This window comes from Paramisgurnus dabryanus, chromosome 4 (genome assembly GCF_030506205.2).
Source record: "Paramisgurnus dabryanus chromosome 4, PD_genome_1.1, whole genome shotgun sequence".
Lineage (NCBI taxonomy): Eukaryota > Metazoa > Chordata > Actinopteri > Cypriniformes > Cobitidae > Paramisgurnus > Paramisgurnus dabryanus.
The window spans coordinates 42,969,169-42,993,890 of record NC_133340.1 but is presented as its reverse complement, the minus strand read 5'-3'; the positions used below and the strand labels follow the sequence as shown (position 1 = coordinate 42,993,890).

General features: G+C 38.1%; 1 protein-coding gene across 4 annotated transcripts in view; it reads right to left on the bottom strand.

Annotated features, from left to right (window-relative positions):
• Window positions 1-24,722, bottom strand: part of fbxw7 (F-box and WD repeat domain containing 7) — a 183,194-nt gene that overhangs the window by 14,175 nt on the left and 144,297 nt on the right. For 3 of the 4 annotated variants that reach the window (XM_065254688.1, XM_065254689.2, XM_065254690.1), the window contains 5 exons: window positions 6,296-6,363; window positions 4,360-4,498; window positions 2,813-2,947; window positions 1,303-1,426; window positions 422-558 (listed from right to left, as the gene is read on the bottom strand). In XM_065254688.1, the coding sequence (XP_065110760.1) occupies window positions 422-558; window positions 1,303-1,426; window positions 2,813-2,947; window positions 4,360-4,498; window positions 6,296-6,363 (603 nt within the window). Of the gene's footprint in view, window positions 1-421; window positions 559-1,302; window positions 1,427-2,812; window positions 2,948-4,359; window positions 4,499-6,295; window positions 6,364-11,450; window positions 11,688-24,722 lie in introns of those variants that run through there. The other variant, XM_065254691.1, reaches the window with a different exon arrangement.

Here is a 24,722-nt window from a genome sequence, read left to right as displayed (position 1 = left end):
TTGTAGGCCAAAATCAAACATGGGGGGTATATTCCAGAAAGCTGGTTATGTGACAATACCCGGGGATGTTTGAAATCGAAATGTCTTTATGTATACCCCGTGCACAGTAGGTACAGGCAGGTGCACAAGCATTTCTACACAATATCAGTTTCTGTCCTCTCTAAATGGAAATCCAAACCAGATGCACAAAAAAAAAAAAAGGAAAAAGACGAAAAATCTGTTTAATGGGCTAATCTTGCTGAGTGGATTTAAGGTCGAACAACTCACATTAACTAGTAAACTAGAAAAATGTATGTAGGCAAAATAAACTGTGTATACATCAATCTATTTGCAATCTGTGCCTAACAGATGCTGGGGTACAAGGGGGTGATTAAAACATAATGGAGTTGGAATGAAAACAAGAAAGGAACAACATAGCTACCTTGGGTGATTTGAGGTCCCCTCTTCGCCAGTTGGTGTCTATTCTGTGTTGTCTGATGTAGGCACTCTTCCAGGGACTGTGTGTGAACCCTGGCTTGATAACTTTTCTTCTCTTTATGTGCAAAGGCTCATCGATACCTAAAAACAGACCCAATGGTTTAGAAAGTTATGGCACTTGTTACTACTGTGGTAAAATGAAACTACACTGAAAAAAATGATTCATTCAATTTACTCAATTTTTTTAAGGTAAGTGGCTGCAATCAATTTATTTAAGCTACATTTAAACAAAAGTTTTTTATTTTATTTTACTTTTTTTGTTTAAATGTAGCTTAAAGAAATTGATTGCAACTACTTACCTTAAAAAATTGAGTAAATTAAATTAATATTTTTTTTCAGTGTACCACAATATTATTAGAAGTACTACTTTAAAGTATTAAAGGTGGGGTGCATGATCTCTGAACACCAATGTTGATATTTGAAATCACCTGAACAAACACGCCCCTACCCCAATAGAATCTGGACCTTTTTTGATACACAACCCAGGCAACATTGTCGGTTAGTTTACATCCCCCTTACTGTTGACTGGCTACAAGTGTGTTTTGGTACTCGGCCCAACTATCTTTCCCAAAGTGTTTTTTTTTTCAAAAATCATGCACCCTGCCTATAAATAAACATTATAGTGAATGAATTTTAATAATATGGTATATATCACAGTAGTATCATGTATTAAGGTATTTGTATCTAATACCACAAAACATTTTTGTAGGGGTTGGCTGCACTTCTTCAGCATATGTAAGTATTAAGTGGATTTTTCCCATTTTAAAAACATCACTAATGCACTAGAAATTGAGTTGTGAAGGGTGTGGAGAGCTGTGAAATCACCTTCTTCCTTGCACTTCTCCCGCCAGAGCAAGTTGTCTTCTGCTAGAATGCGCCAGTTACGGCACGTCTGAGCTGCCTGAAGCAAATCCTTTGGCTCCAGAAACGATAACACGTGTAAGGCCAACTAGAAGAGACGGTACAGAATAAGGAGACGAAAATTAGGTGGTCCTTTTACAATTTAGTAAGCTCTAGTAGTGCAATGCCATTTTCTTCATATAAGTTGAAAATGATATATCTCTGATAAATGCCATAAATGAACAAAATTTGCTTTCCTGTCTAAATGGCGGTTTTTGGCCTTCAGCCACAGTCAAACTTATGACTATGCAAGACAAAGAGGTCTGAAAGAAGACAGCAACTGTACTGTACAGCAAAGCAAATGACTTCCAAGGAGTAAAAATAGCTCTGACTAATCCTCCAAAAACATGAAATGACTACCGCAGCACTTTTCTAAACATCAGTCTTTACCCACACTTTCCTGATGACTCATCGCAGACAGGAAGGAACAATTTCATTTATTCATTTAATAATTGTTAAAATGATGCAGGTTTATGTAGCTAGTCTAAATCCTTAAAATTTTTCTTCTTTGCACTTAGAGGACTTAGAGGAAAGTATCTGATAATCATATAATACGTGCATATAATACGAGAGCATTCAATCAATATCATTATCTAATTCTGATGGAGGTGGCTTCATTTATAACAGAAATCACTGCTATAATCACAATGGAGAATTATTTGTAAAATAGTTTCTGTTGTTTATAAAATCGTTTATGAAAGTGATAAGATAAACTAGGCCAACTGAAATGTTACTTTTTGTTATGCACAATTAATATTCAATAAAAGCTTTTTGTTCAATCTTAATACTACACATTGGGACCAGACAAAATCTTAATCCTAAAAGGAAATCTCTCTATTGTACCTTAATGAAACGACTGGGGTGTACTACTCATAGTACTTGATATACAGGAAGCACAGCCCGAAAGTTCTCAGGCTGTTTTGTTCTGTTCTTTTATATTACGCATGCTGTCACTTTACAAAGACTTAGTGAAGACATAGCATGTCCAAACAGTTCCAGGATTCCTTTTGCAATCTATCATAATTGTTGGCACTGGAAGCAGGGGTATATATAATGCAGTTTCTGGTTGGATACGTTGTATACAGCCTGGAGGAGCTGTTTTTACACACACACTCGTTATATCAGGCAGACAAACACACCCTGAACTTAAGTAGAAGGAAAACAGTCTGGTGGAGGGAGGAGAAGAAAAGAGAAAGACAAGATGACAGCTGATGGGAGAATAAGAAGGGCAGGTTACAACAGTGACAGGAAGAAAGAGGATGAAAGGGAGAATGGACTGCATTTAAGAGATACGGAAAGAGGGAGATTCCTTTTAATAGGAAAGAGAGTGGGAAAATCTCAATGGGAGTAGAAATGAAATTTTTCTTACAATATTTTGTACACATAAATAACAGTAGCACATGAAGAGTATTTGTGATTTTAGGGTTGTGTTTACCTCTTTGGGCAGCAGTGAGATGAAGTCTCTCTGAAACTGTGGTTCGATCACCTGCATCATGTGTTTGACCTGCGTGGGCTCACAGCTGTCAATCAACTCATCCAGCGCAAGCAGCTTCTCCGGTCCACTCCAGCTCTGTAACAAAAACAACCATCAGCGAATTAAAACCAGGAATAAAGCGGGTGTTCATTCATAATCACTTATGTATTTACATTTTGGTACGCCTTTATTTAGGAGTCTCCATAAGGATTGGAAAGGATGGTTTTCACAGGCTATGCAGCAGAAAGGTCTCATTTTTGGCATGAAGCTTTTTGCGAATCAGCTGTAACAGACATTATGTCTTGGGGCTGTTGGAACTTTCCCAGGGTTTACTTTCTCCATATTAAGCAGCGGTTAGCATGATTCGCTTAAATAAAACGTTTCGCTGATCTTATATTGTTGCATCAAAGAAGTCATTCCGCTCTGGTGGCACAACAAATGGGAGGGGGTGAGATTGCTCAGAGGTTGTTTATAATGATAGTGGACTAACAATAAATATGGCATCAGTAAAACCAAAAGACTAAAACAGTAACACGGTCACGTGTTAGCATTGCTCGGTTCAAATGCGAACAATACCAAGGTTGCAATTTTACTGACTTCTTGAAGGTTTTACTTCCGGTTACCTCTATATACTGAGATACAGAGATATCATCATGAGATGTTTAATGTAAAATCTTGAAAGTGATGCTAAACCAGTTGCTAAGATATATAGAGATCTCAGAAGAGATGCAGGGTATAATTTGCACCTCCGCAAAACAAGCTCCACCATAACTTAAGACGGAAACAAGTAATCAAGCACAGAATGAACAGACAAGTAACATCCTCTCTGAACCCTTAGATGTGGTGACATGATTATACAAATGTGTTTGGATTTAGGGAGTAAAAGGAAAACTAAAATGACTAAATTGGAATTAGGAAAAAGCAAGAACATGTCTTTGGCTAAACTTTCAGCATTAGACGAAATCATCTACATCCGGTATCTGCAGTTTCATGCCATAGCAGCTTCTTAAAGCCGGAGGACCGATCAGACCTGTAATTATTTGCATAACAGAGCAAACAGTGATGGGGTGGAGCTTCTGCTTTCGGCAGGGGCTTGAGCTGATGTTTTAAAGCAATGGAACGGAGAAACGTATAAATAACTGTGTATGTCTTTTAATGTCTGGTTCGAATCCAGCGCTTTGTTAAATCATCGAAACCAGGCTTAAGTTATACGTTTTCAATAGCAGCAGCAGCAACAGAAGTGCCATGATGCTTTTTTATAAAAAACAAGATCTGAATTCTGATTGGACGAACTGTGTTTGAAGTTGTTTTAAAGTAGCCACATGCATGTGACCACAAATCAATCGAATTTTATATTTTTGCAACGATAGCTTGGCAAGTTGCTTGCATGTTAATTCGCAATAGTAAAAAGTCTACAGTTAAGACCTTTCTGCTGCTCATGAATAAATATAACATTACATCTTTATGAAAAAAAAAAATGTTACCGCATCAAATTTGCACAAACTCACCTGAAAGGTGCGGAGCCACTCCTGAAGACCTGCGGGGGGCTGGATGGATGTGATACGCCGCCTCTGTTGACCCTGCCCATTGGCTGCTCGCAAGACCCCAAACGTAGTGGGCGTGGCTGGGTGTGGCAGTCCTGTAGGGCTGTTCAGTGAGGGTGAAGTGGAGAACATTGAATTAAACTTTAAACGGATGGGAAAGAAACACAATATAACACAACATAGCCTAAGTGGCAGTTTCCCACACATGGCTTATTGTAGTCCTAGACTAAAATGCATGTTTGAGCTGCCTGAATTTAAAAACAGCTTGTACTGACATATCTTAAAATATTTCAGCGCTATTATATTATAAAGCTTATAAAGCTTTTTTGCAAGGTTCGTTTTTTATAAACTACTTTAATGTCTTAAAATAACTAAGGCCTTGTCCTGGATAAATCTAAACCCTCTCTGGGAAACCACCCTTATATCAAATAAAAATATTCAGATTGCAACATTTAGGGCTAAGACTCGAACCGGTGACCTTCTAGTTACAAATCCTAACTATTAGGCTGTGACTGCCCCACCAGTAAGGATTTGTAACTAGAAGGTCACTGGTTCGAGTCTTCTGGCCAACAGGTTGCAACTGAGGTGCCCTTAAAGGTGACATAGAATGATTGAACGGGGTATTTATCCTTGTTCTGTGATGTGACATGTAGACAAAAAAAAAATATTTCGAGTATGGAAATGGAAATACTTAATTACGTCACTTTCAATTTACAGTGAAAGTTTGATCAGGTTAATTTAAGAGTTCATATCCTGACTATAGGAAAGTCTTTTTAAGGTACATACATTTTCAGCAAAATGGTTTACAGTGCAAAGGGACTATGAAAGAAACTAAACAAATCCAAGGCTTGATTTCAGAAACAACAGTGTGAGAGTTACAGCCAAATCTGAAGGACTGAACCCATGCCAAATGACCAAAACAGTCCACTCAATCTGCTGTTCTGGTCCAATATCAGACAATTGTGTTTACTGCAGTCTCGTCAAGACCTCAATATATCAATCTAAATATTGTGAAAGAGCGGTACCGCTCAAATCTGAAGTTTAGAAACCACATGCCCAAAGATAATTCAATGCAAAAGTGCTTATGGAAAATTCTTTGATGCTTAATTTCTAATTGTTCTCTAATAAAGTTAATGTAAAACCACTGTCGGTGCTTAAACATAGCGGTTAAATTGAATAAAGTCAGTACAAATATACTAGTCAACATTTGAAGTGGATCAAAAAAGTTTATCAAAGTTGTCCTAAGACAAGAATGGGTATTAGGCATTGGTTTTATGTTTAATTTTTTGAATGGTTTTGATCCACTTCGAATGTTGACTAGTGTAGTTGGGGAGGGACACCGAGTTGACTAGAAAGTCTTCACGTGTCAGCAATCCTTACTGCATTTCTCTTGGGCCCATGTTACAGATTCAGGCAATTCAGCAGTCTTACATACTACACATACTTTCCCCAGTGCAAGAGATGTATGGGTGAAAAATAAAGGTAGAGAGGGAGCACAGGCGAGCATGTGCCAAGGTCTGTTTTATAATGGATTCATATTTAATTAAATTGGAGCCTAAGAGGATACAAATACTTCAATTACCCACAGCGCTATGCTGCTTCATTGGCCGTGTGCTATGGTATGAACCATGAGAATGCTTGTAACAGGAATCCTATGTTTTTACAATGAGGCATAAATAATCAGACATTGCCTGCTGAGCTGGGGTTTGCATCTAGAAGTTTATGGTGTGGACTTTTACAATTTTACAATACTTTTACAATTAGTCCAACCTAAAAGCTGGATGAACATCTCTTACATTATAAACCCAACATGGTTCTGTCTTTTAAGTAGTTGTGGCCAGTAAAAGATTAGGGCAGTGTTTAATATAAGGCAGAAGTTTAAACATTGCTCTAGTTTTACCTTGGACATGGTTTTTTTCCTGAAGGGAAAGGTCGAACCTCGGGCCCATGGTCCAACTTTCTCTTCATCTGCAACGAGACAGAGGCGTGATGTTAAGTTTGGGCATTTAGAGCAACAGAACAGGCAAAAAGACACAAACACATAAAAATAGCCAGCTTATTACTTAAAGTCAATAATGACAGCGTAAACGGCCTGCCAAGCAGCTATTTGACAGTAATGAGAGGGTGGGTGTCTCAAGAGCATTTCCAGAACATCCCTTAACCTGTTCAAAACTACACAAACACCACAACAGGTCATCACTTGACTCTGGACCGGACTCTTAAACAGTTACTGAGAATCTGTGCGTTGGGAATTGTGCTAGTTTTATTTCAACCAGATGTAGGCCAGTGGAAGGAAGGTCACGGCCATTTTATAGTGACCGAACGCAAAGCAATGATAAAGTCGGACAGCCGATGCCAACACTTGCTATGCGATTCTTTAAAGATGTGCAGAAAAGGGGGGAACATGCATGCAAACGCACACATCTGTGGGGGCGTGACAGACACTGAGCTTTCGCAGGACACGACAACCGTCTAAATTTATATGGGCAGAAAGGGGATAAAAAGCAGGACTATCCTTCACAGTCTCTGTCACCCCCCCTCCACCCTTATCCATGCTTAAATGGCCCTGGTTTTGCTGCATAGTCGGTGCCTGGCTACAGAACATCTACTCTGAAAAAACAAGGGTTTAGTGTCCTCAACACAATGAGGTCCTAAACCAGATTTGAATAAAACTATTTTAGGATGGCACAGTGCTGCCAGAGAATTTGTGTAGTTGGTGAATAACGTGTGGGAGGAGTTCGTAACAGAGCGGTTATAATGAATCACTGTGTATTGTTCATAAGTAACAAGGATATGCACATAAATAACAGTCAAGAGCAAATTTTGAAGAATTAAGGGTTGTTCACACCAAAACAATAACTACATTAGTATAAACAACAATGGTGGATGGTGTTTACACTACGATCATTTCACAATTTAAATGTGTCAGCCTTTTAAATTCAAACGGTTTCTGATTGGCCGTCTATGTTTTATCATTTCTTAAGTTGGAAAATAAAATCCTCTGAAATTGATCCCATCAATACAGTTTCCCATTGCCGTTCTCTTTATATTTGTGGTGTGCAATTCTCTTAAATGTTGAACGATTTTTAAGACCTTATCTTTATAGCTAACCTACTTTGTGTGAAAAAGGCATTTAACCATAAACAGACGCAGTAACTCTTTGTGCCTTTAAAATGTTGGACTTCGATTGGTCTCTACAATACATATTCACATTTGGTACAATTGATCCAAAAAAAGTCACATGATAAATACACTGGAGCGAGGTTGATTTGCGTATTGCTTCCCCAAACTGAAGGGTGTGTATGATAATGAAGCTCTGTCTGGGTTTCTAAAGGGCCCCTCGCTGAGAGATTCACAGCATAAATGAGGGCCGAAGAAAAACACATCAAGCGCTGAAGAAACGTCCGTGAAATGTCTCACGCCTGAGCTGCGAGCGTTTCCTATGCCTACTTAAAGAGTATGTGTGGGAGAAGCCAGACTCAATGAGGGGCGTTTACAGGACCGTTTAATATTAAATATGTCCTCTCTTTCAAATCCTAGACCAATAAGGGGTCAAATGTAAAAGAGTGTCGACACGGTCAAGACAGAAATTCAATTAAAATTGCGGATTTGTTAGTCCTTCTCCAAACACTGTCCTGGCTCCGTTCTAATAAAGTATGTTTGTTTAATATGATGGCTTGGCTAGGATATGTTTGGACCCACCCGCAGCCGATTTCTCAAGCTAGTGATCTCACACCAAAAGTAGTCAAAACAATAGGAAAAGCAGGGTGTGTATGTGTAAGTGAATGGAGATGAACGGATAATCAAAGATAACATGGCACTTTGAAGATGCCTGTATGACGTGTACGCTTGTAACTGCTTAGAAGCATGTTTTAATGAATCCTTAAATGGTTATGCTATGAGAATAGGTACATGCAACAAGTAAGGAATGTTTGTTAATCACTATTAATACCTAAACCTGTTGAGCCTCATTGGTTACAAACCAAAGAGCACTTGCACATACCCAACACAAAGGAGAATGAGCTAGAGTGTAAGAAAACGTGTAAGCATTTGGTTTTCTGTAGCTTAACATCAGGGCATGGTCACAGATTTGATTACCAAAAATCTAGAAAATGTATAGTTGTATGGCAAGACAAATTAGTTGTAAAATGCAAAATGCGAAAATATAAATTTATGGTGATTTGCTCAAGTTTTTACATGCATTTTACTGTTCAGCATTTGACTGAATGGATTAGGCTGCTTCTCCTCGCTCGGGTACACAGTGAAAGACATCTGATTTTAGATGAGTCACTGTGTAATCATTTCTCCATGTCTCACACCACAGAGAAAAAAAGCCTTGGTCTGTGGTTAACAGGAATGCATGTATTCAGGGAAAATGGCATGGTCTATGCATATAACCTGCTTTAATGAAGAATCTACTTGTGATTTATTTTGAATGAATAACATCACTTTTCATTTTGGGAACTAGATGGATCGTGACTGTGTATTTAGCTGAGGTGCTGGTATTTTATGAAAGCAAAAAAACTGGACTTGTGGTTAAAAAAAAACTGACGGTAGTGAAAATACAGAGGAAATGATGTGACATCACAAGCTTGAGCATTTTTAAGAGGTCAACATCTAACTAGAACGCCAGAAAAATAACAATATAACGAAGGTAAAATGACATATAGTCCATTGCAAGAGCATCAGGGCAGATTCTAGGTATAGGCAAACTAGGTGGTCGCCTAGGGCACAAAAAAAGAGCACATGTACATTTTGACTGGGGCTTCACTGACCTAACTTCACTGGAGTAAAAATGAGCACTGCAACAAAATAAAATATAAACTTTAAATATTGCATGTTTAACACAGAATGGACAGCAAAATATTTCGCCAGCATTTGACAGCATGTATGATTTGCCCAAAGTATTGCAGTTTTTTTTTAAGACTACAACCTGCTTTCCTCTGCTTTTAACACGTATTTTTCATGATAATTGTAATAATTATCAAGCAATTGCCCTAAAGAAAATTAAGCATGATTAAACTGTAGTCAACTTAGTTTTATTTGTAATAAGAAACCAGAAATTTACTATGTTCTCACCAAAATAAAAATGGCTTTTTGGTAATACAAATAGTAATTAAGCTGCTAAAATTATGATTACTACAAATCTAAAGCCATGGTTAATTTTCCTTATGATGACTGATGTAAATGTGGCTAACAAAGGATATGAAATCAGAAAGTTGTGTATTGCTATGCTGAATATATATTACCTTGATTGTGATGTTTACATTAGAACTGTAAATACGTTATGCACAAAAGCAGCAAAATATGACATTGTGTTCTTAAAAGCAGGTTAAAGATAAACATCAATGTAGTACCGCAATTTTTGAGTGTATTCTTCAAATCTATTTCTAAACCTGATTTGCCAAAATAATTTGCCATACACCTGGTCCAACGGGTCTATAGGGCACAATATGGGTAAAGCACCCAAAAATGTGATTGCTGCCCCCACAGTTCCACCATTAGGCTGGAGTACTGTCAACCTAATGCCTATCTGCCATTGGATAGCTATCAGTTACTGCCTGATCATTTATTACATGTAAAGTTTGCATTTTCAATGCTCAACACCACCACCATTAGATAAAAGGGTTCAAAGGTCAATTTTAAAAAATGGTTCAGTAAAAAGCACACACAAATCTTTTTCTTAATTTTTTAAATATTAAATGCTGTTGAATTTATTGCATTTAAGATTTGAGATCACATGCTTTTACACGTTTTTGTATGTAATCTTGTTTGGGGGTGCCAATAGGGGATTCGACTAGGGTGACAAAATGGCTAGAAACGGCCATGAGTATCAAACATCCTAAAGGTTTTCATTTATTAAAAGGACAATTAACAACATCACCGGGGGCATCCGTCAACGTCAGTGCGGCTTACGCACTGTTGTGACGCGCTCTTCATGTTAAACACCGGTGCACTCACGTCACCCAGATTTCAAATAGGAATATATAACCTCTGGGACAGATGAGGCTTAGTTTCCTCCGTCTAAAAAGCAATGACACAGTGACTCAATCACAGTACGGTGGTCGATGCCGCCAGCCGGTGGAAGATACACACCCTTCAACAGGCAGCGCAGAATAAACCAAAGCTTTACCAGCCTGACACGACTCTAACACATACATTCACGACGAGTCTGTTTCACATATCACAACACTGAGCCATTTAACAGAAAGAAGAGGATATTTGCAACTGTAGGTTGTAGCTTAATGGCAATGGAGCAGTCAAAGTCAAGATCCCGCTCCATAGTAGCCTACACAACTGCATAGCACAAATTAATATTACCAACAGGTTTACTCCGAATACTGCAGGGTGAGAATGATACTGTAATATCATACTCATTTGAACGGTTACAGAATTACAGTACAGCATAAAGCAGTTAGAAGTACATTAGACATCATATATGATGCATATCCCAGTTAAACAAGCACAGTATGTGGTCGTAATGATATGTATACTGTATGAGATGGTTAGATGTGAAGATGTTAATGTGATGAGAGTCTATTGGGAGCACAGGTGCAGTATGTGTGTTAGGATGGATGGACAGATGGTGGAGAAATAATGATGGATATAGACCCTCTTTATAATCAAGAAACCTCTGTCTAGAAATAAATCAGACTTTTAAGTAGAAAAGATGTAAATGAATATCACATAAGGTGATTATGTCAGCTGGAGATTTTTCCGCAGTGGCCGTAATAACAGTCGCGCATTTCACCGAACGATAGCGACGCGCCCTTAACGGCGACCTACCGCTGCAAAACGCGACGCGATAGATTGCTACGCGACCATTATAATAAACCAAGCTGTGGAGGTTACACGCGCGCGCGTATGGCGTTTGAATGCCACACGTCGCGCACTCCCAGTGCAAGCTAGCATCTTTGATTTATCACGCGAGCGCTATGGTTTGTTGCGTCGCTCGCCGCTCCGCTCAGCTCAGCTCAGCTAGAAATCCCCCGGCGAGAGGCGGATGAAATATAAAAGCCGCAATGCATCCAATGAGAACGATGGCGTTTACTTACTTTATAGAAGATCATCTTTAAAGTGCCGTAGAAACCCATGATGATGAGATGATGATAATAATCCGGTTTCACTGAAAGTCGATTGAGAATTGATTTAAATATATCTGCTCGATACGGGCTCTGTTAATCCCGGTTCCGACAGGGACATAGTCATCCACGGACGGATGCATATGGAGCTGAAGCCGAAGAGAGGAATCCAGCGACCTGCTTCGTCTGCCTCCTCTGAGCGGACTGACTGAGCCAACAGAGTCGAGATGGGAGGGAGGGGAGAGAGAGAGAGTGTGAGTGTGCGCGTGAGAGAGAGCGCGCGAGCGAGAAACCTTCCCCTCTCCTCTGCTTGACATCCTACACATAATACATGACATTTGGATTCACTTTTATAGTTTTTATTAGTTTTAGGGTATTTCTGGAGTGTTATGATTAAACTGTTGTATTACTATAGATAAATTATTACACGGCTTACTAGAATACTTGAATATGATTGGTCAGTCGCGAAATCTTAATATTATATCTGATAACAAATGCTGATAACATTTCGCTCATGCAAATCTTATTGACCTGTACAACTTTTATGTGTAATGTAATGTATCACTCCTCTGTATTCAGATGACAGGTCTAAAATTGTTACAAATGAGCTCATACAATATCTTAAAATATAAATTTGCTTCCAGTTATTTACTTATTGCAAGCAGCCACGTTATAAGCAGTATAGTGTACATCCAACAATTGATTCAACAACTGGATGGATGAACATTTTATTTTACTTTATTGTATTATATTACTTTACATGATTACATTTTAGGAAAATAAAATCCTAGGGTCTATTTTTGGAAACTATCTAGAAAATATAACATTAATCATAGAGAGAAATGAATTGCTGGCTCTCAGGAGGATACGCCGGCTACACAGATGGATCAGATTACAGATTTTCTGCTGATGAGGAAGTGAACAGTGCAGCCCGGTTAACATGGTAATGAGTGTGCATGTAATCAGAGGACGAAAGTGGAAGAACCAGAGATTACATTCAACCGAAACTGGGTGGTGCATGCCTTCCACTTGTTGCATTTTGTGAGCCCGCCCCCTCAGCCGCTGAAGACGACTGCCTGCACCTCCTCGCGTTATTTCCTCCAGACTGAGCAGGTGGTATTTGGCACTCGGGGTGGTTTTGTGTGTGTACTGCATGATTAAAGATCACCCGAGCAAAACGAAAATCATAAACTTAAACTTTAGAATTTAAATGAGTTTCACATAATATTTTGGAATATAATACAGAATTACATGTAATTTGTGTGCAGTTTTTTGTGTTATCGTGTAAAAGCCAAAACCAGAACAAACTTAGGAGAACAACAAATTTATTTCAAAAACAATAAAAAAATAGTAAAGATAATGCATTGCGTTCTTGCATGACAAGAGGCTTTCTACAAAATCAAACAACTGGCTGTGCTGCATTGATGTTTATTCATGAGTAACATTTATCGAGTATTTTGAACAAACCAGACAAAGGATAAACAAGGCCAATTAGGAAAGCAGATTGTCTGTACTGTTGCTTTCTTCCTGTGACTCATTGAACATGCTGAGACATGTCTTGCATGCACCTCAGTGGCACTCACTGAACCACCCTGACTGGCCGTTTTAGGACATGAAGTGTCATAAAAAAATGCATTGTGTTCTTCAGCTTTATAATTACTGTCAAATGACAGTGCAGTTAAGACTTAACTTTCCATTTCACCATTGTGTTCACCTGGATTGTTCTTGTAAACCAATTCTAACAACTCATTTTCTTAAACAATGCGGTTTCAGTAAGTCTACTAACCTAAAACGCCTTAGATGACAGGTGTATCTGTTGCATAAAGAATAAACAGAGTATGCAAAGTCACTGAAGCTAAAACAGTTTTTCATCACAGCTTTTGTTCACAGTTAACAGACCATGTGATCCATCCTACATCGGCACTGGGGCACAGAACAGTTAAAGCTGAACCCAACCAAAGTTGCCATGCTTAACCCTAACAAATTGGAGTACAACCATTTGATTACCAATCCACAAAACTGGTTCAGGCTAAATCGGCAAATGTGATGGAACTAAACTAAAATCTCACAGGACTGGTTGGTGTTACCAATGCTCATTAAACCTAATGAAAACAAATGAAATGTGGGAATGTGTCAAGTAAGCGTTAGCAAATGTGATCTCTCCCATTTGCTTGACATTTATTAGAAAGTAAACAGACAAAGGATTTATCAATCAGCACATTTTATTGACTACCAAAGGGCTGGGTGCTCCAAATCAACACCTGGGCGAACTGATGTCAGCCTACAAAAATCACGCTATCCATTATTTCCCATAGTCTTGATCTATACTTCTAAATCGCAGTGACCCTTTTTTAAATCAATTTAGAGTCTTTCACCATTTGCTCATTTTGAAAATAAAGTGTAGGCAAATTAAATTAAAAAATTATACAATTTTTATAAATTATAATATTCAAACTACAGTCTTGGGTTCAAGACATTCAAAAGATTGGCACAAGGATGACGTATTTTTGAAGGCCAACCCTGGAAGTTAGCATGACGTTGGTTCCCTTGCTAAAAAGCCTATTCATTTTTCCAATAGACTTTTGGATTATTGCAAATAATAAGCACAGCGTTTAACAATCGTTTATGAGACATTTTGTCCAACAATTTAATATTTACAGATGAGCACAACTTTAATTAATTTTAAAGTCAAAATATGTTTACTAGAAATAATAAAAAAATTAGACTACAAAGTTTATAAAAGTAGCGTTCATCTGTGCAGATTATCTTGTTTGACAAAACGTGTACCGTATTTTCCGGAAAATAAGTCGTTCCGGAGTATATTAAGCATCAATCAAAAATGTGTCACGAGGACGCAGTGGTCGCATTTATTTAGAAAATGATTTCACAAAATCCAAGTCGAAGAACAGACATTTAATCTTGAAAGGCAAGTTATTCAACTAAATAATAACACAACAGCAGGCTGAATAGATGTCCGTATGTTAACATAACATTATAATTTCTTTACACGATACAAAATAGGATTAACAGAACATACCTGGAAGGCTGAATAGGCTAAATGAACAGAACAGGCCAATAAGCATCAAGTTCGCAGGCTTGTCATTCCCCATCACTGAATCCATTGAATTACATAAATACAGGAGTAGCATATAGCTGCCTCTCGCGGCTGTAGACGCTAATGGCGTCTCTTGGTTCATATGTCAAAATTAATCCATACTTACTTACAAGTCGCACCTGACTACAGGGTTGGCCTACAAAAATACGTCATCCCTGCGGTACTCGATTGCTTTAATATTGTGCAGGGGGAATATTATTGCTGTAAAGAAAAGGTAAGCACTTTAAACCAATCTTTTTGGGGTAAAAAATAAGCATTTCATTCTGCAAGGAGAGAACCACACGGTTATGTGACCCAGCATTTGCAATGAAATTGCACCTGTCAAAAGTTTCCAGGCAATTTGTTGATGAATTGCCAACAAAAACCCTTCATCGTACACAGGTTGCAGTGAATTTGTATCCTACAGCCAATGAAACTGAAGAGCAAGCAGCTATATGAGGAGCTGTAACGACTATAACCTTGGCAACAAGCTCTCTAAAAAATGACCGTTATGGATATAAAAGTTTATGGAAAATTGTGTCGCAAACTTAAGAAATGTCTTTGTGAAACTTTGTGAATCTCTTTTATAAACATCCTTAGGCTTTTATAAAACAAAAAATCAAGCTGCACACAAGTGTGGTAATGAGGGCATCATCCCAGACCATGTTACCATGTCTCTGCTATTAGAACATCACCATGGCAGCCCCTAAACAAACTGGAGCTTGGGGTGAAGGGACTAGAAGTATCAGTGTATTAAACGCTTTCTTTCGCTGCTGCACACAAAAACCCTCCTAAACTTTACACAGCGGATAGGAATGCGTGGCATGCGAGACGGTCCTGCCCGCTTCTTTTGAGCACCTCTGACCCTCCCCTTGTTCACAGCGGAGAATTAACCGACTCTGGTGAGAGGATATCCATGTCATGCGAAAACAGGTGCTTTTCTGAGAAGACTTGGAGATGCTAGTTTGTTATCTCTTCATATCATAGATGACAGAGGTAGGCTGTAGTCGGATACATGCTTAATGACCTGCAACAATGTTGCATTATTTTGAGAGTCGAGCAGGAAATCAGGTTTTAAGAAAAGAACGCCAATTCCTTAAAAGATGATACTAAATCACAAAATATACAATGAATTGTAAATAAACAATAGCTAAATACACAACATAGTGGTTTGAAATTGCGGGAACAAATCGCTTAAGTGTCAACAAAGCATTTGTAAACATCATTTAGACATTGTGTGTTTGCCCTTTCACCAAAAAACACAGCACACACATCGTCCTCCTCATGAATGGGCAACCGGTGCGGAGCGAGCAAGCCCACATTCCGATCAGCCAGATGACATCTAGGTTAATGAATTCGCCTGTGGATCGCCACGTCCCACCAAGCACAATGATGCCATCTGCTCCCGACCCGAGCATTTAGCCTCCAACTTGAATAAGGCCCTGATCCATCACATCAGACTGGGTCAGTGGGACTGATGTACAAATGGATACGTAAATGATGAGATGGATTTATACACGGAGACGTTAAAGGGGTCACTTGTCCAATTTATGAGTTGGACAAACAATAACAACGCTGAGTAAATTAAACCAGATGTGAGCAAAGTGCACAACGGCAGAAGGAAATTACTTCTGTGGAAAAATCAATTAACCCATGCATTGGATATTACTGTATGTATCCTCCAAACAGAATTTACAAAGCGTAATTTCTATTAAAAAAATGTCTATTTAGTGTGGAAAAATCAAATTAAATATTAAATGCAATCAAAACAGTTTGCAAATATTTTTTCATTCATAAACACCATTCAGAATGACATGTAGACCTTAAAAAAACAAAATAATTACTAGAGCGATACAGAAAAGTTTATTCTTGATTTTAAAATGTTATGAATTTATGCAAAATGTACCATGACCTAAAGCATACATGCTCACTGACCCTTGCACACTGATATGATCCTGAAATGTCATAAATTCTCAAATATATGAACTCTACTTGTATCATGTTTATCATGCAGTGAAATCTAAATAGGAATTTTGCCCGCCGGTAACAGAGAAGGGAAGGGCCCTTTTATTACAGGCCTGCAAGGCATTTTCTACTAAACTCCAGAGAGATCTTCCAAATCTCTTTTTAACAGCAAGACTGTTAGGATTTAAGCGAAAGAATTGTCCTCTTTGGCTTGTAACTTAAAACAGAGGGGATTTTGTGGGCGATCCTTTTAAACAGCAGGAAAAAAGAGCTACAAAAACCTCTCCAGGTGTTGTTGATCTATATGGGAACTGTAATTGTACTCCTGCTGGAGTGGTAATGTTGGGTAATTAGTGGGCATTGTGGCTACTGCTTTATTTTTTCAGCTGTTGGTGAAGTTAAGAAGGTCTCCATGCTTTGATTTACTCATAACACTTTACTGTAGCTGTTGTGGTCTCGGACCGGTTTCTCAGCATTCTTGGTTCCTCGACATTCTTTAGAACACAAAAGGCAGTGAACGTTACACCTTTATGAAAGTTTTAAATTCCACAGTACCACACAATGTTACACACCAGTGAGCGAATATGATAAACTATCCTCAAGTACCCTCTGGTATCCTAAAGTGAACTATGACAGGAGGGCAGCAGTCAGTCCTGGACAACATGAAAGAACAAACCGTTTAAAGCTTCACTTTTGACCCTCTGTGTTACGGTGAAGACAGGATTCTTCAAAGGTCAAATGACCTTTAGCATAAAGCAGATTCCCACAAAACTTCTGTGCCCTCCCTGAATGGTTTCAGTCATGATGTTTTTGGTCCCTAAAGTTTGTAAGACACAAAACGATTTTCAACAAAAATCCACTTTGAAAGCCTATAGTTGTCTAACTTCACTATTTAAAGGATTAGTCCATTTTCTTAAAAAAAATACAGATAATTTACTCACCACCATGTCATTCAAAATGTTGATGTCTTTCTTTGTTCAGTCGAGAAGAAATTATGTTTTTTGAAGAAAACATTCCAGGATTTTTCTCATTTTAATGGACTTTAATGGACCCCAACACTTAACAGTTTTAATGAAGTTTAAAATTGCAGTTTCAAAAGACTCTAAACGATCTTGAATGAGGCATAAGTGTATTATCTAGTGAAACTATTGTCTTTTTTACCAATTAAAATATGCACTTTTAAAGCACAAATTCTCATCTTCCTCCGGTCCTGTGACGCACCAGCTCGACCTCACATAATACGTCATCACGTCAAGAGTATGATGTATGATGATGTATGCGAAACTACGCCCCAGTGTTTACAAGTGTGGAGAAAGAGGACTGTTTCGCCGTTGTTGTATGTCCAATGATACGAATTAATCTAATTAATATCTTTATGTCAGTTTATTGTTTAAAATAGTCTGCAAATGTGCGTTTCATATATGTAACACGTGACCTTTCTACGTCATTAGGCAATTACGTGAGGTCGCCCTGGCGCGTCACAGGACCAGAGGAAGATGAGAAGTTGTGGTTTTAAAGTGCATATTTTATATTTTTTTTTGCCAAATATGACAATCGTTTCGCTAGATAAGACCCTTAAACCTTGTTTGAGATCATTAAGAGTCATTTGAAACTGCAATTTTAAACTGCATTAAAACTGTTAAGTATTGGGGTCCATTAAAGTCCATTAAAATGAGAAAAATCCTGGAATGTTTTCCTCAAAAAACATAATTTCTTCTCGACTAAAAAAAGAAAGACGTACACATTTTGGATGACATGGTGGTGAGTAAATTATCTGGATTTTTTTTAAAGAAAATGGACTAATTCTTTAAAATGGAAAAAGTCAAAACTATAAATTTGTGGGCAACACTCTGACACATCATTTGTAATGTCAGAGGCGACCTGAGTTCAAATCCCAGTTTGAGGTCCCATTTCTTTTCTCCTTCCCTGCTACTTTCTCTACAAGCCACAAAAAAGCCAACAGAAAAAATAATGTGCGTTTAATTATTATACGACACATTCTAACACGACCCCAACAATGTACATCATTTAGATCAGCAGCACCAATCTCAATTCAGAGTTAAATCTGTCAATTGACAAAAACAATTAGCCTACGCTAGTACGCTATTAGTGAAAAATGTCAATGCATGACTCCGAAAACCCCATATGATGAATAGTTCACATTATGCTCTGTCTGAAGACAGTCGCCTGAGATCTGCTCAAGGCATGTGCATATAGATTTGTAAACAGATGCTATCTTCTGCCACTGAGATTAATAATATTCTAGCTAAAGATGTTTGTTCATCTCCTGTTTTTTTTTTATAAGTCATACTGCAGATAAGTCCAGATATAGATGCATCACCAGTTTTCTTACTAAAAACATCTCATTAAAAGCTGACCTTTTGTGGCTGTTTGTTTAATGGTGACACTCTTGAGAATTGGCTGTTTTCAGAGTTTTGAACCCATATTTCACACTGCCTCCCATACACATGTATGAGTATGTTAATGAGAAAGCAGTCACTTATAGAAGGCTGACAAACAATATTTGCAGAAAATGTAAATTATAATGGATAAAAATAGTCAAAGATTACAGTCCCAGAGCTCCACTAACAAAGCTGTATGTTTTCCAAAACTAAGAAAGGGTGACATTAAGTCTGTGTGGTTAGACAATACAGCGACATTCAAATTTCAGTGCAAACCAAAAACAAAATGTGCAAAGCCGAGGTAAAACATAAACACTCCCCATATAGCGGATGCAAGTTAGAACCTCTCTCATTGAGAAAGCTGGAAAACTCTAGGGTAAAGATGAACTTTATGAGGCGGTGAGGCGAAAGGTCATTAGCACATTCCTTGCAACTTCTGTTGTACTTTGTCTTCCCCGCGGAAACTGTTTTGATGGATTAACAGTATCCAGGGGGAGATAAAGCACATAGAAATTTTAAGTGAAAGGATGCAACAAAGCATTTCGCACATGTGTGAAAGTCAACAAATTGATGGGAGCACAGCTCTGCAGAATCTAGAACTTCAGGAAAAGTAATCTCAGCATTCGAGAGCTAAACGCATGTGCTGTAAGCTGCACGTTTTACGGTGATATATCACCCGCTCAGGTGAGTCTGAGAGATGTTCTCAAGCCAAAGGAATGTAGGTGGGAACATCTTGGCAAGACAGAAGGTGTGCAATACTTGCCCATGTTGTACGCATATGAAGGTGTTAACCTATTTAGCACACATTTATAGGGGAATCCTATAAGCAATTACCAGCCCTGAGCTTTAGCTGCCTCACTTCGGTATTTATTTCCAATTTAAATAAGAGAAATAACCATGAGATGAAAGTAACCGGAAAAAATTAAACTTCCGAAAATATGCATTTGGAGATGGACATAACTCATGTAGTACAGCTAAACGACCACTCTTTTGGGACTATTTAACCATGTTTAATGGTGTGAGGCATGTTCAGGCTTGTTGTGGATGTCTTTAGGTGTTTCCTCTTACAGGAACTCTGGTTCCAGGCACTCAGCTTATTTTTGGTGCTGGGGAGGAACTAAACCCTCTGGGTAAACTGAATTTGGAGCGCTTGATATCCTTTGTACTCTTATGCAAGTTTCATGTCTTTTGATGTCATACTTCGACACAAGAAGAGCGTCATGAAACTTCAGCCAGGAGCTACTTTTCCACATGATTAATACTATCAATGGGGAATGTTAAAAACTGACAATCATTCATAATTAAGGTACTACTGGTTGCTAGCCATATATATATATATATATATACATATATATATATATATATATATATATATATATATATATATATATATATATATATATATATATATATATATATATATATATATATATATATATATATATATATATATATATATATATATATATATATATATAAATAAGAAACTTGGCAAAGAAAAGTCAGACAGTTTTTACTTATGTTTTGAATCTTATGTGTCAGTCAGCCAGATGATGTAATAAATGGCAACATTGGCATGCTGTTATATGAAGCTCATAGCAACTTTAAAAACAGTGTTAACACGGATAAAGCCACCTTGTTAGGTTGAATATGATGATTTTTTGTAGTGGAATAAAATTGTCAAGTTTTTTCTTGTCTCTTCTTGTCTCTTCTATTCTTGGCCGGTTTAACAAGTATTGGCAAAATGGCATATCACTGGACACCTGTCTAGTCGATTTCATTCAAGCTGTGATGGCTGTCAGAATTTAAATTGATTGCCTAAAACATTAACCAAGAAATGAAACCCATTAGGGTCTTTATTCAAGCGCACCAAAAAGCGATCGAGTAGGCGTGACTCCAAAATAACAGCGAGGATCAGATTTAGCTAAATTATGGAGCAGTGCCTGTGGCGAAGGTTTTAAGACGCTTACCGCAAGCAAACAGAGAATAAACATAAGCAGGCTCCTGTCAGCGCCTCGGGACAGGCCTTAAGGGGTTGAACGGGGCTCCTACTTGCTCCACCATCACAAACAGGAGCTTTTAGGAGAAGTCAAACTAGCTGATGCGAGTAAACACATGCTGTTAAAAATCTGCATCCTCATGGAAACCCTCAGAAACAAAAGCCGCAAATTCCTTAATTACGCATTACCCGAGGTCTGATTCGGGGGGTAAGGCTAATCGCCTGAGGCACCGAAAACAAAACGGTGTCCCCTGAGATATTAAAGAAAAAGACCCGGGACTCTGGGTCGAGATGTGTGAGACCGATGAAGTAATTACTCTTAGAGTCAAGCCCTGTCGGACAAAGTGGCAGCCGCTAACAGGGATGATATGAAGGGTTCAGTTACATCTCTAGAGGTTTGAATGAGCCCCGAGCGGAGGAACAATTTCGTTGTCATCTTCCGTTTGTGATGAGAGCAGGTTCGTCCAACCTAACGCCATGACACATGGTTTAGATGTTGGAAGAAGAGAATATAACCATAAATAAGACATAATGAGGTTCTGGGAAACAAAGCAAGAGGAAAATAAGAAATAATGGCATGAGGTCAGAATAAAGATATATCTCATTCTGTAACAAAAGGTGGGGAAAGAGGGGCCAGTGAGACGAAAAAGGAAAACAAGCAGGAAAAGCTTCATCACACATTCCTTCAGGGTGTTTTTCATACTTGATTATAATTTCTGCTGAACGTCATCCTAAAGGAAAACAACTGGACCACGGGCATGGAAACATACTAATTAGAAATGTTGGGATATCCATCTAAACAGCCCTTGAGCCACCCAGTACAGACATTTCTTTACTTCTAATGGGAAAAAGTCAGATGTAAAAACACCACTCAAACTCAATTACACGTCCTGCATTGTTGAATAATTATGCCTTTCATATAATCAGCACTAAGGGTGCGAAAGCTCTCCACAAGGTTGAACGGGTCAAGATGATTCCCTCTGCTTTAAGACCACCAAAACAAGTCTGTATAGTCTACAACTACAACAAAAGAGCCTTATATTATTCAATGGGGCAATCTGCCCATCATCAATAATAGATGCCCACCATTGGCGGCACAACGTTAAACACTCATGTATTCTTAACGAGTCTTAGGTTGGAGAGAAACTGCGTGCCACCTCGTGTTCTAAACGGCCGCCCATAGAGAATCGTGGTTATGTATTGCCGTTAACATGCATGACTTCACCTGAACGAACCCTTCAAGCACCTCTTCGGTGAATCGAACAGCTCAGTGACATTTAAAGCCCAGATAGACCACACAGTTTGCTGGAAGACAGCGCATGCACAATGCCCGTGGTGTTTAGCGGCACTTGAGTTTTACTATGAATGTAAAAGCGAACACATTGTTCATTAAAGGTGCAAGTTTCTGTTTTCCCAGTAATTGGATTTTGGCTGTGTCTAGATGTTTTTTTTGAAGTTGTTGTTTTCTTTTGTGCTGATGCTATTCAAAACCCAACTGATGAATGTAGGTATGAGCTCAAGTTTTCTATAGTCTGCTGGGAAAAGAAAAACTAGTATAAAGACAAATGGCCATTTTGAAATTCAATGAGAGCTGGGGTATAATGAAGTACTTTCAATGTCTTGGGTTGGTTTTGGTGAGGTCTTAAAAATCGTGACCGGAATGCAATTGCAACTGTCTCCTTTCTCTCTCTCACCAATGACAGTTTTTAAATTAATAGAAAACATGTAACAGACACATTATAAAACAATATTATGATATCTATTACAGTATTGAACATAGAGATGATTTAATTTCATCTTGACTGACTGCCACCTAGTTTACTTATTAGGTAATAAGATGCAACACTTAGAAGGTGCTAATACATGTATTTTCTCAGCAGGTACTGTCTTAACAAGGAGACAGGGAAGTAAATATTGTGACATGATGATTACTTTAATTTAATGGGAAAAAAATCAAGCCAAAACCAAAATGAACCAACCATTCAATCCTGTAAAATATGCATTTCCAGTAACACGCTCTGAATTAGGGTCAAGGTTCGACTGGTCTGCTTTTGCAGTCATCTCCTGCTGATAAGATGCCATAAATACACAATTACATTGGCAAAGGTGTTTTTTCTCAGTGGTGTCACGCATTCTGAAGATATACATTTCATTTTAAAAGCTACATCCAAATCTCCCTTAGTTTTCGCAATTCATGAACTGTTAACCACTTGAATTACAAATAGATGTAATTAGCATGGGAAAGAACCAGTGCCAATACCTAACCCTATAAGAAAACAGTAAAGTTTAAAGCTCACATAAGACACGCGGTTTCTGCATTTTTTATGTTAATCTGGAGTACCTATAGAGTAGTATTACATCCTTTTTATCTCCAAAGAGCCTTTAGTTTAATCAGATTTATAAAAGAAAGATTAACTTTACAGATTCTTTCCGATAACGTACGAAGAGTTACTACCGCGGGAGGAGCGAGAATGAGTCATGCAACAACACTGTTTAACTTATGATTCACTACATGTTCGTGTCGTTTATATAATATGCACACGCCTATTTCCAACATAAGACAGAAGTCTTACTTACCGCATGCACTCATGACCCGTTTGGGACTTTTCAATGAAATCCAGCGCATCAAACACACACGCAAAACTCCGCTGCTACCCAGGATAATAAACTATATCCATTGTATCCATAAGTCTGGCTTTCTTCTCCTTACATCCAAAAACACACTTCTTCTTTTGTGCCATTGTTGAGTTTTAAAATGAAACAAAGCTGTGTCGCGTGATATGATGTTTGCAAGTTCTAGTGTCTCCCGTTGATTGACGGGTGAGCGGGGTTTTCCGGGGGAAGTGCCCATAAAAAGAAGCCCCTGAAACGTCAGCTGGACCCGTAATCGAAAACTTTCCTAAACTTGTACGAACCATGGCGAAGTGCATTCGGCACAGAAATACTCTGTAACACATCCAACTGCTTTTTTGACACTTTGCCTACGTTTAGCATGAGGAAACAACTCTTAAACCATGTTAATAAGTCAGAATTCATGAAATACCATTTAACAACCCCTTTAACTAAACATTATTGTATGTGACCCAGGAACACAAAACCAGCCGTAAGGCGTGCATTTGGTAGAAAAAGCAAAAAACATTGCATGGGTCAAAATTATCTTTTTTTATGCTACAACTCATTAGTATATTATGTAAAGATAATTGTTATTTAATACTGTAAATACATCGAAACTTTATTTTTGTAAGCTAGTATAGAGCGGTAAAATAAACCTTTTCATTACTAATACGTGTTAAAAAGGAATTAATTTGGACTATCTGGGCCAAAAATCTCAGTCCTATCCTAACAAACCAAACATCAATGTAAAGTTTATTTATTTAGCTTTCGACCCTTACAACTAGTTTTGTGGTCCAGGGTAACATAATATACAGTATATCAAAAGTGAGTTTTGGAGTCAAGAATAAATTAAAAGCCCTCTTACTAAACCTAAATAGCTCTAGGTTCTCCAGCGTCTTTTGGTTGCAAAGGGCTTCTGTGCCTCAGGACAAGCTTATTCTTCTTCTCAGCTTAGAGACTAACATGTTTGTGTACTGTTGGGTAAGATCTATATAATTGTAGAGATGGAGGCCTAATCTAATCTCAACCTTTATTATTTTCAACATGAAAAGTATCTCTTACAAAGGAATTAAAAGCACAAGCTAAGCCACAGGTGTTCAATTATAAGTATCCCCTCTCTAAGAAAAAATCTTACAAAATGTTTCCTATAAGGCTCTATACTGCCACGTTCC